The 18,768-nt window shown below is 46.9% G+C and overlaps 1 protein-coding gene across 4 annotated transcripts in view; it reads right to left on the reverse strand.

Moving 5' to 3' along the window:
• Nucleotides 1-704: 704 nt before the first annotated feature.
• PTDSS1 (phosphatidylserine synthase 1) overlaps nt 705-18,768 on the reverse strand; it is a 57,702-nt gene continuing 39,638 nt past the window's right edge. Inside the window, exons 11-14 of one of the 4 annotated variants that reach the window (XM_037503780.2) lie at nt 14,128-14,227; nt 6,516-6,584; nt 5,798-5,858; nt 705-3,501 (exon numbers count right to left, since the gene is read on the reverse strand). In XM_037503780.2, the coding sequence (XP_037359677.1) occupies nt 3,392-3,501; nt 5,798-5,858; nt 6,516-6,584; nt 14,128-14,227 (340 nt within the window). In that variant the 3' untranslated portion in view covers nt 705-3,391. Of the gene's footprint in view, nt 3,502-5,788; nt 5,859-6,515; nt 6,585-14,127; nt 14,228-18,768 lie in introns of all 4 variants that reach the window. The other 3 variants (XM_037503798.2, XM_037503770.2, XM_037503789.2) reach the window with 3 other exon arrangements.

The following is an 18,768-nucleotide window of genomic DNA, read 5'->3' on the forward strand; positions in this document are numbered from 1 at the left end:
TTATGGGCCAGCAATGAGACGCTGCAGACCACTGGTCTCAGCCATCACTAATGCTGGCCCTTGCCAAGAACCAAATTTCTGCTATAACCCTTGCCATGTACACACACACATGAAGGGATGCCTCTGTAACGAAACACTGATAAAAACAGTCTTGGCGGGCCTCCCCTGGTGGCGCAGCGGTTGAGCGCTGGGCTGCGAGGCTGCGCCGGTTCGTTCTCCAGCCACTGAAGGGACCACCAAAAACAAAAAACAAAAAAAATCCCAGAGTCTTGGCTCTCCTTACATCCACATTTCAATCATGTAAGTGGGAAATACATTGAAAATTGCAATAGTCTACCTGTGGGAGTGCTAGTTTCCATGACAATAAGAATGCTATACATGAAGCCCACCTGCAGAACTGGGTGTTGCCGTGGGCCCAGGATCCACAGCGGTCACTGAGCCTAATTCAAAGATCATGGGAGTTAAATGCCCTTGTGTAAAGACCTACTTCAGTCTGGTTTCCTATGGATACATTTTTCCTTTCTACCCCATGTTTAGCGTCCTGCCTGTCAGAGCCTGACCAAGCACACTATTTTAGACAAATAAAACACTCCTATGTTCTAATTGCAAAGGTGAGCCTTGACAAAAAGAGGTTATCACACAGAGATGCTGAGTTGCAGCTTCGGGAGGGGACCCACAGAGCCAAACCTAACACATTTGGTAAAGGATTTTATTTCTCCTGGGTGAGTACTTGACTCACGAGCTCACTATAGAAACAGTCCTAGTGAAAATAAGGCTAGGGTTTATGGGATGTCTTTTATCATCAAAATACTTAACGGGTCAACGGATTGTCCTAGCATTGCTGTGGGGGCGTTCAGCCAAAGCTTTTACAAATGGTGAAAACAGACATAAGAAAAGTGGGAAAAGGCCATGGAAAGACAATGGATGACAGTAAGGGAAAAGGAGTGGATACACAATACCGTGCTACCCAAGGAGAAAACACATCCTTGCACATAAATTCTGAAACAATGGTGGCTTTTCAAGGGTGGTTTGCAAATGGCGCGAGGTGAACATGATGTTCAATCATTCCCCATATTAAATGACGACTCTGAAACCTGTTCCCTATTTCCATCAACGTGAGGTCCCTTTCCACAGAAAGGGGTGGGAGAAGTAGGCCAAATCCAGCAGCACGGTTTCTAGGAGGAATGGCAATGTGGTCCTGGCCGGTCACGAAAGCCCTGGCTTTGTAGCCACTGTGAAGAGCGTTTCCAGAAAGGGGACAAAGAAAGTCGACTCAAAGAAAGAGCGTGGAAAGGATCTGAGGACTTCCCAGGCTTTTTGTACAAAGCCATGCAGGGAAAACTGTCTCCTATGTGCTTTGTTTTTAGAATAACCCACAGGAAAGATAGTCAGGGCGTGCTACAGGGCTGCTCCCTCTGTGCTGCTCTTGGGGAAAGGAACACGCTTCCTTAGTGGGACCGGCCATTCATCAGAAGGGTCTGCGAGTGCCACGCCCAACTCTTCTGGAAAACGGACTTGGAAGCACTCGGGACTGTGGCCTAGGCCTGCGGAAGGAGAGCGGAGGTGGACGATGGCTGTGCTAGGACACCAGCACTTGGGGCTCAGGAAGGCAGTGTGCAAGGATAAACCAGACAAATCATGATTTCAAAGTAAAATAAAGTTTTACACTGTGCCTGTTTACAGAAGGGTCTTAGATGGGTCATAGAGTGCAAGCGGGTTTATGAAGCATGCACCTCTTGGCCTCTCTTGGTGCTTTGATGGCAAGGATAGCTGGAGAGTGGGGGAAGTGCAGAGCTGTGCCTGCCACAGCCACCTTTCCCAGGTAGCTTCGGCCTGGCCACCACTGACGCCTCTCTGAACTGCACGTCAGCTCTGGAGCAAGTCTGTGTGAGGCTCTCTACCAAGCGGTGGCCGGAGCACAGGATGTGACCCCGGGCTGCACGATTCATTTAACCCCTTCACCCTGGAATTCCTTGACAGAAAAAGAAAAACATGACACTTCTATGGTTAAAGATTTCCTTAAAGGGGGAAAAGACATGGGAAACCTTTGTGCTCTGTGAAATGAAGGAACAAAGGGATTGCTTTCAGTAAATTTATGTCTATAAGCTGGGTACTGGCCACTTGGAGAAAAAATTCCAACTTGGCTGATGTAACCATTAGCAGAGTGAAAAGCCATGATTCTCTTGTTCATTTCCTGCTGATTACTTGGGCAGGTTAAGAAATAAGACATATCTGTGTGTGAACCCTCTACATGTTTTCCTTTTTTCTTGTCACTTTATAAAACACACCTATTAATTCATATTATCCTAAAGTCTTGAAAAATACAGTGATGGCTAATAAACAGTGGAAAATACCACTGAAGATGCACACCTTTGCAAGATGCAGAGAAAGGAATAGTTTACAGAGACAGATCTTTGATGGGCTTTAACGTCAATTGTTTTATTTAAAACTGGGATCCATCGGAGGTGAATTATTGGGGTAAAGGCCTAGCGCATGGCACGGATGAAAGGTAATACTCACCAGCACCTCACGTGAGACTAAGACAACGTCAGCAGTACACCATGGAAGGAGGACAAGTAAAATGTAGAAGGCACCTGGCTGGGGGGGAGAAGCCATGGTGTTCATGCCTCTCCAACAGGCTCACTTCTGTACACTGTGGGGGAGTCGGGACAAATGACATGTGCAACGGAACATAGGGGTTCTGACTGGAAGGCCAGGATTTGATGTCGGTAGCTAAACTTTCCTTGGACTGGTTCACTTGCCATGTGGTTTAAGGTCCTAAAAGGAGAATGAGGTTGCTAAATAGTAATATAAAAGCTCTCTCCTGCTCTTTTCTTCAGAAGAGAGGGAAACCTTTCCCCATTCCAGTTCAGCAGTGGCTTCTGAAGACTTTTAAGTATCCTGACATAAAAACAAATAACAACAAAAGACAGTAAAGTAGCCTGAACATCAACCAGTCACTCAGAGAGAAAGGCAGATTCATAAAATTAAAAACTGATGACCAGTCCATTAGCCATATAGTGAACGCCTCATCCATGTGGAAGTGTGTCAACTGCATCCACAACACACGTAAGCACAAAGCTGCTCTTGGCAACTGTGAGTAAAGAGCTACCTCTCCATGCCACACTGCACGGCTCCCGGTGACCGCATGCCAAGGGCTGGAGTTAGAAGAGACTCCCCAACTGGCCAAGTACCCAGCAGTGACCTGCCCGCTGTGGCCAGGTCTGCGTGGAAACAAGGCTTACACGCTCCGATAATGGCCCCTCCCCCCCAAGTCCCCTCTCTTCCCGTTTGCACTGTTGGTTTTAGACCTAACAGGGAGGTCTGAATGAGTTCCGTTCCCTCCCCGTTCTAGGCACTCTCTGGAACATCTTTGTTCAACCAGCATCTTTCATTTCTTTCCAACTCCATTGGTGACTTTTGACTTGGAATGTCGATTCCTTCTCCTGGAAGAATGGCTCTCGTTGTTGCCTGGGTGCTTGGGTGGGCTGTCCTCAGAACCTGGCCAGAAGAAGCAGAAGCTGTAGTCATGAGGGCCACCGGATGCCTGGGACTGGCCGCCCCTTCACTAGTTCTCCAGTGGCCGCAGGCCTGCTGGGGAAGTGCAAGCTCTTCCGCTGATACTTGCACACCACCTAGTGGCCTCACTAATAAATTCAGGCAAGCTCAGAAACCCTAGCACTGAACCAGCACAGCCCGTGCTTGGGTAGGCAAGGCGACAGCCCCTGGCGGCGGTAAGGGCTGGGGGGTCCTGAAGGCAGCCACACTCACAGTATGTAGTGCACTGGGGTGGTGGTGAGGGGGGCCAGAGTGAGGGTACACAAAAGGAACAATGAACACTTAGACCACACGGAGTTGCCTCCTCCCCTTGCAGCCAAGGAAGCATCACCTAGATTTCCACACCTTGACCTGCCACACACCAGAGTTTCTAATCCCTGCATTGGAAGGGATTCTTACCTTCCCAAAGCTAAAGATATTACCTGCTTTCTCCCGTGGGATCTGGAAGCCTCCTGGGGTCCTGCTGTTCAGGACAGAGTGCCCTAGAGTCATACACTGAAGGTGCTACCTGCCCCCAAGATGCTCACAAGCCAAGGGGCCAACATCACTGACGGCACTGTATTGTTTTGGAGTTGGGGCAAGACTTCCTCGGTGGGCTGAGCACTGAGCAATCAGTAGGCACGAGCCAGGTGGAAGGCTGAATCCAGGGAGCTGGGGTGGGGTATTCTGAGAAGAGGCGGGGGGAAGGCCTGGGAAGTCAGAGGAACTTCCTGGCACTGGGTTAGCTCTGCCCTCAAGACCAGGAATGTGGGGCCTCCCCGGTGGCGCAGTGGTTGAGCGCTGGGTTGCAAAGCTGCATGCAGCCTCTGTGGCGCCGGTTCGATCCCTGGCTGCTCCCCGGCCACTGGAGGAGGGTCCCACATGGCGCGCAGACCTCTCCTGCCGCCCGCTGCTCCCCTCAGCAGTGTACTTCGGTCCTTCTGCCTGCTCTGCTTCCCGCTCTGGTGAATTCTCTCACCCTCCCACGCTTCTGACTGTACCCAGTGCATGTATAAACAAACAAACAAACAAACAAGCAAACAAATAAATAAATAAACATGCCTCTATAAAAAAAAAAAAAAAAAAAAAAAAGACCAGGAATGTGGCCTAGTCCTGGGCCTCTCAGCCAAGCCAAAGCTTCTGCACTCCAGGGCTTAGACCTGGCCCAAAAGGAAATCATCCAAGTTGCCAGAGTTTTAGTCTCCATTGTAAATAGTATTTGGCTTGGTCACAGAGAATCTTTTACCACTTTAAAGGTTTTCCTTTTGTCACTGGGTATCGTTCATTTAAATATCTCTCTGCCATTAAATCTACCCCTACTGCAGCTTGCATCTTTTTTGTCTTTTTAGGGAGAAGTGTCAAGAGTGGACCTGCAAGGCAATAGTTCTGAATAAGGGAGCTCTGGGGAACCCCTACGCCCACTTCTACCAGCCTCCCAGAACAAGTCACTGACTGACATCCTGATTCAGGAGAAACCACTTTAATAAGGCTCCCAGAAGCTCAGCAGGGTGCTGGCTTGTGTTTTCGGAGAACTCTAATGAAGGTTGACCCCAAAGAACTCAGGAGAGTGATGCCACAGCAGTGCCTTCCTCTCCCTGGGCCGCTGCTTCTCTCAGCAAGCCTGTGAGCTACAAGTCAGACTCTGGTATTAGTGATGCTCTCCCTGCAGTCAAGCCCCCTTCAGCACAGGAGAATCAGCAAGGAGTTGCCGTGCAGTACAACCTCCTCAGCATCATGACTGCACAAGCCTAATTATTTTAAAAAACCAGGTGACCCCAAATCTTTCCAAAATGCTCTTTGGAGAAAGGCCAATGGGAGGTACCTGAGCCCACTGAGAATCCACCTGACCCTGGCTGCCTCCTGAGGAAATTTGATGCCATCGATCCACCACTGCTATAAGGCCCCTCCTGGCACACAACTCCCCCTAACCCTTTTCACTCACCAGGAAAGCCATGAGGAAGAACCTTCCCGGCAGCTCAGGTGCTTGAGGTGGAAGGGGCATTGGTATGCTTTCACGTCAGAAAAGGCAGAGCTACGGGGAGCCTTTAGCCTTTTCTTTTGAAGCAAGTTATTTTGGGGAGATCCTTCGAGTACTCTACACATTCATTTCATTAATTAACAGACGGCATGCTGCTGAGTGTTCAGGTATGTGTTTACCAATAATCAGAAGAGAAAGATTGACTCTAAATCTCCTTACTTGGGTGGGAGAGGCCCCCAAAAGTTTTAAACAATAAACTTAAGAAAGATATACCTTTTGTACCTTTGCCGTGAGGCCAAGAGAGGTCCGGACTGTAGGTGCCATCTTCACACTCTGAGTAGGTCTAGGAAGAGAGGAGGTTTCAGTCCTGGAATTTTCAGGACCCCGGGGATGAGGGGTGGCCATGCAAAAAGTGAGGCTGCTGGGTCCCTGTCTCTCTAGTGTGAACCCCTCTTTATGCCTATACTTCTCAGCTGTAAAACCAAGGCTAGCTGGCAGGTGATGCAGAATACATCTAAAAAGTGCCTTTAGTTGCTTAGACTAAAGGGTGAAAGCTGTTATTTTGACTTAAAAATAGTACAGCTGCCAAGAGGGCTGCAGTGCTTCAATCGTTCACATCTCTTCTCTATTTAACCTTCACTCACCAAAAGGTGGGTGCTGTGATGGGGAACCCCAAGTGGGTCACAGGAAGAGACTTGAATAAAACCTGGGTGTCCAAACACTGGCTCCCCCCGAGTTTCTTGTTTAAACAAGCATGTAGTTGAAACTTTTCAACTCCTTATAAAAGGATAAAAATACGGACCTACAGGCTAGGGCAGTCACTGACATGGACAGCAGGGGCTCGGGAATGAATCCTGAACTGGACAGGTGTCTAGAGGGGCAAGTCGGACTCTCATAGCTCCTGCCAAGCTCCGGCACCCCCGTGACCATGCTCTGGGCAAAGGCTCCACACAGGACATGCCTGCTTTAAACAAGGACTCTCTCTGCTCCCTGACTGTACCTTTTCTCGGTGACCATAGTGCTCTGCATACCAGACCATGCCGTACAGACACAGGAAGGTGGTGAAAGCCTGGAAAGGAAAGACGAACACAAAACTGTTTTAGAAATGATGCTGCACAAAAAAACTCTATTTGCCACAACTCCAGGTTTTGGGTGGGCATTCATGAGACAGCTCGGTGCATCCCTGCCACCTCTCCTGGGTCGTCTGCTACAAAATGGCTGGACGTGGCAGGCATGGAACATGAGGAGATGAGTGGAGGATGCAGCCCGAAGCTTCTGACAAGGAGTTAGGATGAGACCACAGTCACTGCTCGTGACTATGCTGGAATACAAGGTCATCTTCACAAGCAGGATAAGGTGGGGTGCGTGTTTGACAGCATGGCAGGTTCTCCTGAACCTCGTTACTGGTTTTCTTTTTTTTTTTTTTTTAACAACTTTTTTTTTTTTTAATTGTTCTTTTTTTTTTTTAAAGATTTATCTGTTTATTTATACAAGCACTGGGTACAGTCAGAAGCACGGGAGGGTGAGAGAATTCACCAGAGCCAGAGCGGGGAGCAGAGCAGGCAGAAGGACCGAAGTACACTGCTGAGGGGAGCAGCAGGCGGCAGGAGAGGTCTGCGCGCCATGTGGGACCCTCCTCCGGTGGCCGGGGAGCAGCCGGGGATCGAACCGGCGCTGCAGAGGCTGCGGGCAGCTTCGCAACCCAGCGCTCAACCGCTGCGCCACCGGGGAGGCCCTCGTTACTGGTTTTCAAGACCCATCCTCGCCACTGTGCCCCCTCACTGGAGAGAGTTAAAGGTCTCGGTTTGTCAGCTTTTGTGGGAAGAGGACTTCAGAATGGAGAAGCGTGGGCCACAGTATTGCTGGCCTTACCTGCCCATCTGCAAGTGAATCAGCCAAAATAAAATGACTGCTTGTTGCACCATTAAATTTCTTCAGGATTTCCGTGCTTTAGAATTTCATCTCTAAGGAATCTTTGACACTAAACCATCTTCACTGTCTAACCCTCGCCTCTTCCTATGCATTTCCTGCTGGGGTCCTGTTACCTAGTCCCAACCATAGGTATAGCTGTGGGGTCATGCTGGAACCTTCACTTCTTGAGGGCATTATTTTTACTATTTCCAAGAATCACAACTTTGGATCTTTTTAAGAGGGTCACCTCAGAGTTCATTAACTCCAGCTCCCCTCATTTCTCAGAGGAGGGGAGATGGCCTTGTCAAGGACACAGAGCTAGTGTGTGTTAGAACCGGAGCCAGCACGGATATCTCTTGACCAAGTTTTAGGGGTGGCCATCACGATAAGCGGTAACTTTGTATCTGCACACTTGTAGGTCTCTAACCACTCATCCATCCCAGAGAAAGAAAAGCATGGTGGGATCAGCCAGGAGCGGCAGTGGCTGCATGGCCCCATCTGGGGTGGAGCAAGGGGGAGGCAGAGGCTTTGCACTGTCACCTCTGCAGCCTGCTGTCTAGCTCTGGTCCACTTTCTTTCAGTCAATCCCATGTACTGTCTGCTGGTGTATAGTGTCCTCTCGTCTTCTTCAGTGTCAAAAAAGAAAGGCGCTCATGTGATCCCACAGACCTTCCCCTTCCATTTCATCCCTGACAATGAGGGAGAGATAACAAGAAACACAAACAGGACCCTCACCTCATTTTATAGTAAACCCATATGCAAAGGGGCATATATATGGATGGAGCAGGCATTTTCTTTTTTCTTTTTTTAAAAAGCTCACATCCCACTATCAAAAAGTGAAACAGACAATTAATGTGTTAAAATTTTAAGATGGGGCCTCCCCTGGTGGCACAGGTGGTTGAGCATGGCGCTGTGAAGCTGTCCACAGCCTCTGCAGTGCTGGTTCAATCCCAGCCAGCCAGCAAGGGTCCCACATGGGGCAGCAAACCTCTCCTGTAGTGCCCGCTGCTCCCCTCAGCAGTGTATTTCATCAGTTTGCCTGCTCTGTTAACCTGAGCTGTCTCTGGTGAATCTTCTCACCCTCCCGTGCATCTGATCTGTACCCCAGTTCTTGTATAAATAAATAAAAAAAATTATAAAATGAAAATGACTTCTCACCTTGAACACAGTCTAGCACTTGCTTAGATATATACCTACCATCTTCATTCACGGAAAGAGTAGGGACAAGTGAAGGACTAGCAGTGTGTAAATGTCTGTACGAGGCATGTCCTTTACAGTGCAAATCAGGCCATTCTGGGGCTCAGGGCCAGCAGGACGACAGTGGTAGTGCCATGGGGGTGGGGACACTGGCCAGAGCAGCGGTCCTTCCACTAGAGCCAGGAGCCAGGAGCCAGGAGGGTTGGGCTGTCATTGTGAATTCTGTCCACCAGAGGGCAGACGTGTGGGGCTCTGACTTCACTGGCACACACCTGGGAGGGCAGAGAGGGTGGCAGGGGCTCCAGCAGCAGACAGATTGCAGCACTGGCTTTGCAGCCGGGCATACAAACCCCAACAGGTGGTGAGCGACAAGTGCTTATCATCACAACCGCTACACAAAGGGTCTGCTGTGGGTGCCAGATTTACCCCTTCATCTGGGTATAGGAGGCCCATTTTACACTTGGAGACAAAAGGCATGTAATTTATGGGTTTGTAATCACACCTGTGCAAATCTACACAAGTACCTACTTAAAAATGTCAAGGCCTGGATTTAAAATAGCCACTGTACAGATTTTCTTTAGTGAGAGAAGAAAAATACATGGAACAAGTTCCAAGGTAGTCCAGGACGATGGGTGTGAGGCCATGGGGGCCTGAGCCCCGGCTTGACCTCTCTGTGGGGGACATGAGCATCCAAGCTTATGAGGACCTATTCACCAGCACAAGTGGTCTTTGCTTCCACATTAATCTCACATTCTGGATGTGTTGTCTCATTACGCAAGGGAAATAATTAGGGGTGTTGCTTTTAAGTAGTGTGGAAGGCATGGCATAACCTCACGTTCTCATTGAATAGTGCTCACCTCACTACTGAAATCAATCTTGATCTCTCATAAATATGAAAAAGTACCATTCCTTGTTTCCATTCTTCTTCTTTAATAAATGTGAGTCACTGGAGACCACTAATCCTTCTAGAGATGGCCTCTTTTCAAGCCAGGCCCACCTCCATGGCACTTATCACTGATAATACTCAACAGCTTCTCAGCCTCAGCCTGGCCTCCACATGTAGCTGCTCCCCCAAATTCCATCCTCATCCCCATGCTGTGTTCCCCCAACTCTTACCTAATCCAGTAGCTCCCAACTCTCTTACCTCCGCCACTGATCAAATCTTTCCAAGATTATCAGAGACCAGAGTTTTCAACGATACAAGAAATTTAAGTTTTAAAGGTTTCTCCAACTCCAGTGCTCCTGAACCAAATTCATCTCCTTTCAACAGCCTCTCTGATATACCCAGTTTGTTATTAGAACAGGTAGCTTTGGTTCAGCCTCAGTCACTTCTCACCTAGGGCCCTGCAAACCCCTCAGACCACATACTTCTTTCATCTTCCTTTCTGCTAGACTCTCCATCCCTCTACAGGTTTCTCTGTGAGGTCGAGAAAGGCTTTTCTTGCTGAAAAACCTTTAGCCTGCAACTTCAGACACACAAAGCCTAAGGAGATGCCCCTGTCCTCTTCTCTGCATGTTAGCTCTCCTCACTCTCACGCCCAAACAGGCTGCCATCTTCCTGGGACACTGGGCACTGGCCCACCTTCTTGTCTGCTTGCCTCTCAGTCAGCCTGTAATTCTCCTGGTCTCTGTCTCCTGCACAAATTCCTTTATTCTTCATGTATTTCCTGAGTGTTTGCATCCACCAGGCACTGTGCTAGTGTCAGTGAGGACAAAGGACAATGAAAACTTACTCTTTGAGAGCAAGAAAGTACAATGTTGAGGAGACAAGTTATAAACAAGACAGGGTACAGTCACTGGGGTTGGAACTCAAAGATATATGAAGAAAGGGTGACTAGTTCTCCAGGAGAGAATTAACTAGTCTTCCCTGGAAGACAAGGTGTATTTCATAAGGGCATAAACTAAGTTTGGTGTTCGGGTATAAAGAATCAGGGGGAGAGAGGCAGGGAAGAGTATTCAGATCCAGCAAAGGAAGCACTGTGTATGAAGGCAAGAGAAATCTGGAAGAATGACCACTGAGAGAACTATGAGCAGTTGGATGCAGCCTGAGTATAGGGCACAGGTGGGTGTGGTATGACAAATGATCTAGATAATGATGGTCCTAATCACACAGGCAAGATTTCCTATTTCCACCGGTAGGTTTTGTAGTGGGAATCCTTTCTCCCTCTCGATATTTCTTTCTACAGAGCTGGAGCTTCCCTGTGGTAATCCTGCTTCCCCCCAACCCCTGTCTCCCAACTCGAGGTGGAGGGAGGGAAAGCCCTCTCAGGGCTGGGGAATGTTAGTCAAGGAGGCTCGGCACATGCTGTTTTCCCCAGGGGCTAGGCCACCAGGGAGACGGGGAGGCCTGCTTCCTGGGGCTGGAGATAAGTGTGTCTAATTCTGGGGTCTACTATTAGGAAGCCTCTTTGTTACTGAGCATCTAAAGCTATTTATTTCTTTATAAAAGAGAAATTCTCTTTCTATAAAAGAGGGATAAAAGTACCTTCCCACAAAGTGTGAAAATCAAAATGCAAAATGCAAAAAGTGGTTTCTCAGTAACAAAGATGCTATTCTGATCTCCACATCCTTTCACAGACCTATCTCTTAATTCTTTTGAATGTGGGTGCAGGAAAATGGTATATTACTGAACCCTCTTAAGCCCCCAACAATAGGGAATGGTTTCTAAGCAGGGGAAAGAGATTAGCATATGGATTTTGGATAAAATTACTTTGGCACCAGCAGACAGAATATCCATTCTGTCAAAGGCAAAATGGGGTGATCAGTCTCACTGGCTGATCAGACAGCCAGTGAGGTGGTGGAAATGGAGAAGGGGGATGGAGATGGGCTACTTGCTGAGTAACAGGACTTTGTGATCTGCAAATGTGAAGAATGACAGAAACAGCCCTCTAGGCTCTAGCAGGTCCACTCGAGTGATAGGGGCCCCATTCACTGCAATCCTCTAAGATCCTGCGTGCCTCCAGGAAGCATTCCCAGCTACCCCCTCCCAGGCTGGTCTGGAACCCTCATGCTCCTTCAGCTCCAAGGACATGCAGTCTGCATAATATTCCTCACCTATTAACATAAGTCATTTGCATGGATAATTCCCATCTGGACTTACAGTCTCTTGGAGGGGGGGGGGGCTGGAATTCTCTAGCTAGACTGGGTTTGAGTCCTCCTCTGCAGTAGGTGGCTGTGCTACCTACTGTGTGACCTTGAGCAGATTAGTGAAGCTCTCTGAGCCTTATTTATTTCTTTATAAAAGAGGAATTCTATTTCTATAAAAGAGGGATAATAAAGTCTCTTCCTGCAAAGTGAAAGTCAAAATGCAACTTGTGAAAACGGCTAGCACATAGAAAGCATTAACCAATTTTATCATCACCATCGTCTACCTGTGTGAGTCCAGCACCAGGTGCAGCTCTGATGTTTTGTGGATGAATGACAGGCTTAGAAGGGACCAGGACAAATGAAGTAGCGATCAATGGGAACATAGAAAGTGATTCATGTCCTCAATCAAGTTACAATTGCAAAGACACAAGGACAAATCAAAAATGACCGACAGAAGGTAGCGTATGCTAAACATCGTATACGTAAAACAGAGTCTCTAAAACTTAAAGAGAGACTGGAGGGGTACCTGCAGGCTGGGCGAACCAGAGAGATCTTTCTTGGGATCTTTCTGGCTACTGAGGCCCGAGGGAGAGCTATGTGCAGGGGCCTGTGCTGGGCTGTGGTGAGAAGTGGGCTTCTGACCATGTCCCAGGAGTCTTGCCTGCCTCAACCTCTCTGTGGTCCTCACAGCCCTCGGGGCTAGGTGAGGGCAGCACTACCTCTGTCCTCCTCTGCAGTAGGTCTCTGAGAAATCTGAGAAGCGCATGGTTGAAATCTCCAGGAGCATCTGACAAACTCCCCTAAATGATCCTTCTATCTCATCTCACTGGGATGTAAAAAATATATTCAAGCCTTAATTCTGGAGTTAAAGTACAAAGGACATCATTATTCCCTCTTCATTGTTCAAGATAAAAACAGGGCAGAACAGGCTCAAGGCGCCCTGGCACCATCAGGATGTCTAACAAGTAGCCCTAAAAATAGACACCATGAAAGGCAATAGAAACACTTTAAACCTCTTGTTCCAGTTACCAATTTAAAAAACATACACAGGACAAAGAAATCTGTTAAGTTACAGTATAGAATGGAATCAGCAAAATCCTGACTGTGGGAAAATCTACGGGACAAAAGAACTGTTTTTTCCCCAACAAATAAACTGCAAAGGAGAGTGAGCTAGAGACAGAAGGAAAACTACAGATGAAGAAGCTTGTAAGGCATGCCAGCCAGGTACAATGAGTGAATGTGGATTTCAATAAACTGCTAAAAAGTATAAAATTGAAGAAAATATTAATTAGGACATGGATTAGATATTTGATAGTATTAAGAAATAATGTTAAATCTTGTTCTGCTATGATAACTGCATGGCACTTGCAATAAACAAACAAAGCATTCTTATCTTCTTGGAGAGAGACATCCTGAAATATTAAAGATGGATCAGCTTGAAAATAAGTTGGGGTCAGGATAGTGAATAAGGTTTATAAAGAAATGGCTGCTAATTGTGGAAACTGATGGGCACATGAGGGGTCATCTGTTCCATCTACTTCCAAATACCTTTGAAATTTTCTATGATTATAAAAAAGCCCAGATAAATTTTTAGACCAAGTAAAACAAAGGGTCTTAAGCATAAATGTAAAATTAGACTTCTTCCCAAAATAATATAACTAAGAGGGACAGACACTAATGTTTAAGTTGGCTAAGATCGATTTCTTTTTTTTTAAAAAAAATTTATTTATTTATACAAGCACTGGGTACAGTCAGAAGCGTGGGAGGGTGAGAAAATTCACCAGAGCCAGAGCGGAGATCAGAACAGGAAGACAGATGAAATACACTGCTGAGGGGAGCAGCGGGCATGGCAGGAGAGGTCTGCGCGCCATGTGGGACCCTCACCAGTGGCCGGGGATTGAACCGGCGCTGCAGAGGCTGTGGGCAGCTTCGCAACCCTGTGCGCAACTGCTGCGCCAACAGGGAGGCCCAGCTAAGATCTATTTCATTTTAAAGGAGGGGAAAGTCACAAGACCTGGAGGCCCCAGGGCTTGTCCCCACCAAGGAGAAGCTCAAACTTCTACACAGGCCTGACCTGTGAACAGCATGGTCTTCTCACCTTCAAAATATCTCATATTCCCTACTAACCACAATTTGTCATTTTGTACATAAACCATGGTGCATATATATATATATATATATATATATATATATATATATATATGTTCTAGACCTCTGTAATTAGCCTTGTCCCTTCAGGGCAGGCCTAAAATTCTTAGTACAGGTTGACAAATTCATAAACACAAATATGTTGTGTCTGCTGAGAGCATCAGGCCAGAACCAGCCAAGGCTATTCCTTTAGGCTGCTGTGTGGTTCAATATGTGTTTCAGTCTTGAACTTCAGAGAGACTTCTGGGTAAAAAGAAGTATTAACTTACCACGCAAAGAAGCCACAGCATGACGTAGAGTATTTGGGTCTTAGAGAAGAGATCTTGTCCAAATTTTATGCAGACGATGGCTTCCAGGAAGCCAATGACCCTGTTAGAAAACAAGAGGTTAAATATTAATATTTCATGCTGGAGCATACATGTTGATAGAAATATACATTAGTCCACTTTTTTCATCAAAAAGTGTAGCTGGTCACAAGATTCCTGTCCTAAAAACTAGTAGCTGGTCCCCTACAAAATGACAATGTTCTAGCCTACTGCACTTTCTTCAGAAACAGTATGTATGTGATTTAATTATAAGTTAGTTATATTGTTACCCCCTTTTCCTTTTATTAAGACTTTAAAAATTATTTTATTTTACCTTTGCATTTTAAAAGAATAGGTTTATTAGGAAAAGGAGAGAAAAGAGAGACACGCGCATAGTCACAGGTGGGCAGGGAGGAGAGCTGCCTCAAGACTGTTTCTTGAGCAGTTTTAGATTCACAGCAAAATTGAAAAATAGGGACAGAAATTTCCCATATACCCAATGCTCCCCACATGCAGTCTCTCCCCACCCCCACAGAGGTGCATTTATTACAACTGATGAAGCTACATTAACACACTATTTTCCCGCCAAGTCCATGGTGTATCGTAAGGTTCACTTGCAGTATCGTACGCTCTATGGGTTTGGGCAAATGTACACTGACATGTACCCACCATTACGGGATCATACGAGCATTTTCACTGCCTTAAAAATCCTCTGCACTCTGCCTGTTCATCCTGCCGCCCTCCCCAGAAATCCTAACATTTTTTTTTTACTTCTTCCTCCCAGACTAAAATCTCAACTTTCACATTTGAATATCTGGGCCACCTGGTGGCATCTGACTCAGAGTCTCTGTGACCACCAGCAGGGATGGTCGCATCTGTGTCGAAGCCCTCTTGGCACAGGGAGCCTACCACCTTCCTGGGTGGCTCATTCCATCGCTCAGCCTCTCCAGCTGCCGGGAGGCTTCTCCTGGTCTCAGGCTGGTATCTGCCTCCTTCCACCCCTGGGCACCAAGGCTGCCCTCCAGCTGTCCAGAACAAGTTTGAGCCTTCCAGTAACTCCAAAGGAAGCAACCCTACCCCCTCCCAGCCTTCTAAGGACTTCCAGATTCAATATCCTCTGTTTTCACTGACAACATAAATATCTGCTCTTGATTTGTAAGCAATTTCACAAAATACAAAAATTTTTTTTAAAGATTATGTTTAACCCACTAATTAAAACATCATAGAAAAAAGTCACTCTTGTGTTCTATATTTTCATTTATGAATATAAAAATCAGACCTCTACAAAGGTTCAGAGCTTGACGGTAAGAACAGATGAGGGGGTGGTGGGGTGCCTGGTCATGTGATCCTTAGTTGCCTAAGCAGGCTGATTTCAGATACCCCACTTCAGGCGTTCCCCACTCGAGATAGAATCTGGACAATTAGGGAATGTACAGTCACACAGGTGAGAAGGGACCCCCCCCAGCACGGACATACACAAAGGCGGTCTTGGTGCCATCATCCAGGCTATGGATGGCTCTAAACAGCTCAACACTTAGAACTGGAACCACTTCAGTAAAGCAGAAAAAGTCTTTATCTTCAGAGCATCTGGTTGTGTCTTTCCCCAGAGTCCCAACCATACTAGGTTTAAGAGTGGTTGGCTGAGTATTTCAGGCTTGTCTTCCCTACCCTCAAAGGATGGCGAGTGTGAGAGAGCATGGTTTTAGCTGGGGTAGACAGGAGGCCTGAGGGCTGCGTTTCCCAGTCATCCTGAGGCCTAGCCTGGGAGCTGACAGCTATGTGGGCAGCTACACTTTGGCTCCTTCCAGCTGCCTGGTGAGGGGGAGGCTGCCTGTGAGGGGACATGAAAAGGACTGTCTGACCTCCAGCTGGGACTTCTTAAAGAACTACAAACAGAAATGTTAAGCCCAAGAGTAAGGACCTATCTGCCCTTCAGTCAGACAGAACATCTGGGAATTTACTGCGAGAGCTTTCTAGATACTCAAGTCCACTGAGTCACCCAGGCCTCCCTCAGCATGGCTCTGAGACCCTGTATAAATACAAGGCTCTCAGATGGTTATCAGTCAGAGCCAGGTGGTCAACTGGCTTGATGGAACTCAATCTGAGCACCTACCCTTATGATGCCAGTGGTGCTCCTGATCATGAGCACACTGACATTTTAGCTGCCTGAGTGCCACTGCCTGAGATGGCATAGAGAATCCTGACCTAGGGCTGGAAGAACTGGGAACACTCCCAGCTCCCCCTCTCTGGGGAGCCTGCTCTTTGGAGACAGGGAGGAAATAAAGTGATTATTAATGTAGAGTCCAGGGTGAAGAGTTGTGCACTGAATGGATCAGGAATGTCGGTAGGCTCCTTATAGATACTCAGAGAGGGAAGTGCAAGACTGTGTGTGTGTCAGGGGGCATTACAAACCAATTCTGAGAAGCGAAGGATCTTTACAGTTTGCCAACAAACCTGCTTTTGGAGTCTGATGATACCCTGCCAGCCTGCATCCACAAAGACTGCTTGGCTGGCTTCACAAGAAGGCATCATGGGAATGGCTTAATGGGAGGGTGAGCCACTCTGGAGCCAGCCAGCTAGGAGCTGACTCTCCAGGAGTGGAAACCAGATGTGTGTAACATGACATAGCTACTGTATCATCACATGGGGGCAGGGCTCAGGAGCAAGGCTCTAGTTCTGATCAGAGTGAGCAAAGGCAGCTTTCCAGAGGAAGTGACAACTGAGCTGGGCTGGGCATGGGCAGAGAGTCGGGTGAACCCTCCTACAGTTGTCCACACCCCTCAGCGAGCTCCCTTCCCCTGTGCTTCAAAAAGAGCCTCCAAGAACAACAGCACAGCTCCAAGAAGCTATGGAGGGGAGATGAGGGAGGAATGGGAAGCCAGCAAAAGAAACTAAGAAGAAACAGAGAAGTAGGACAACAGGACCGTGGTTGGAAGGAAAACGGCAGTTTCAAGATGGCAAGTCTGTGGAGAGACAGGAGAGGTAAGGACGGAGAAAAGACTTCTAGATTTGGAAGTGACCTTGGACAGAGAAGTCCACAGACTACTGGAGTGGAAGCACACTGTAATGGGGCACTTGTTAGGTTGGGACAGAAGCAAGGGAAGTATTAGGGCCCCTGGGCAAAGCTGGCTCTTACCCTCCCCATGACTTTTTCCAGGAAAGTGACAACTCACTCCCACAATAGTCAAAGCTTCCAGGACCAAGTGATCACACCTCCTTTCTTTACAAAGGAGCCAATTCTCTCTTATTATCAGGTTGGAATGGAGATGATAACCTCAGGCGCACATCTAGGGAATGTCCACATGGGTCTAGTCTCAATACTCCCACTGAGCCCAAGTGGCTAATGTGACTTTCTAAATAGAGAAGGAGCCAACTTTTTCACGCTGCAGCTTTCTCCCTGGTGGGGTTTCTATTCCCTCGCTGGAAGAAGTCCTATCTCCGCTGTGCACAGCACGTTCAAGCATATAAAGCTTAAAAGCTCAGATCTACGGTACAACTGCAGGAGAGCACAGCGTAAGTCATGTTTAGTTACAGCCGCAGGTAATTAATACAAACTTTTTGAGGGCGTAACATTTACAGAAGAGAAATGTGCCCTTCTTAAGAGAAGAAGACATGGAATGGTGGGAAAGCTGCCTCAGGCAGTCCTGACCTTACATCTCCCCAGAGGTAAAATTCCGAGTGTCTTTCCCTGATGACAAGTGATGTTGAACATTTTTTCATATGCCTGTTGGCCATTTGCATTTCCTCTTCAGAGAAGTTTCTTTTTAGCTCTTCTGCCCATTTTTTGACTGGAATTATTTTCTTTGTTGTTGTTGAGTCTCATCAGCTCTTTGCAGATTTTTGTGATCAGTCCTTTATCATTAGTGTTGGGTGCAAAAATGTTCTCCCAGTTGCTGGGGTTTCTCTTTGTTTTTGTTATTGTCTCTTTTGCTGTGCAGAAGCTCTTTAATTTAATGTAGTCCCAGCTGTTTATCTTTGCCTTCACTATCACTGCTTTGGGTGATGCAAATCAAAACTACCATGAGATACCATCTTACACCAGTGAGAATGGCACATATTAAAAAAACTAGCAACAACAAATGTTGGCGAGGGTGTGGAGAAAAAGGAACTCTTCTGCACTGTTGGTGGGAGTGCAAACTGGTCCAACCACTGTGGAAAGCTGTATGGAGATTTCTGGACCTACTAAACATAGAGCTTCCATATGATCCAGCAATTCCACTCCTAGGTATTTACCCAAAGGACACAGAAACATCAATTCCAAAGAACACCTGCACCCCTATGTTTATAGCAGCACTGTTTACAATAGCTAAGCTTTGGAAACAACCCAAATGCCCAAAAATAGATGACTGGATCAAGAAGATGTGGTACATATATACCATGGAATATTACTCAGCATTCAAAAAAGATAAACACATGCAATTTGCAGCAACATGGATGGCGCTGGAAGGGATCATGCTCAGCGAAATAAGCCAAAAAGAAAAAGAAAAATACCGGATGGTCTCACTCATAGCAGGAATCTAGAAAACTTAAATAAGGGACCAGGAAAATGAATAACTATAAGAAAGCGAAAATCAAAATCAACAAAAAACTATGAACCAGAGACAC

The sequence above is a fragment of the Talpa occidentalis genome, unplaced genomic scaffold, assembly GCF_014898055.3.
Source record: "Talpa occidentalis isolate TD23 unplaced genomic scaffold, MPIMG_talOcc4v2.1, whole genome shotgun sequence".
Classification (NCBI taxonomy): Eukaryota; Metazoa; Chordata; class Mammalia; order Eulipotyphla; family Talpidae; genus Talpa; species Talpa occidentalis.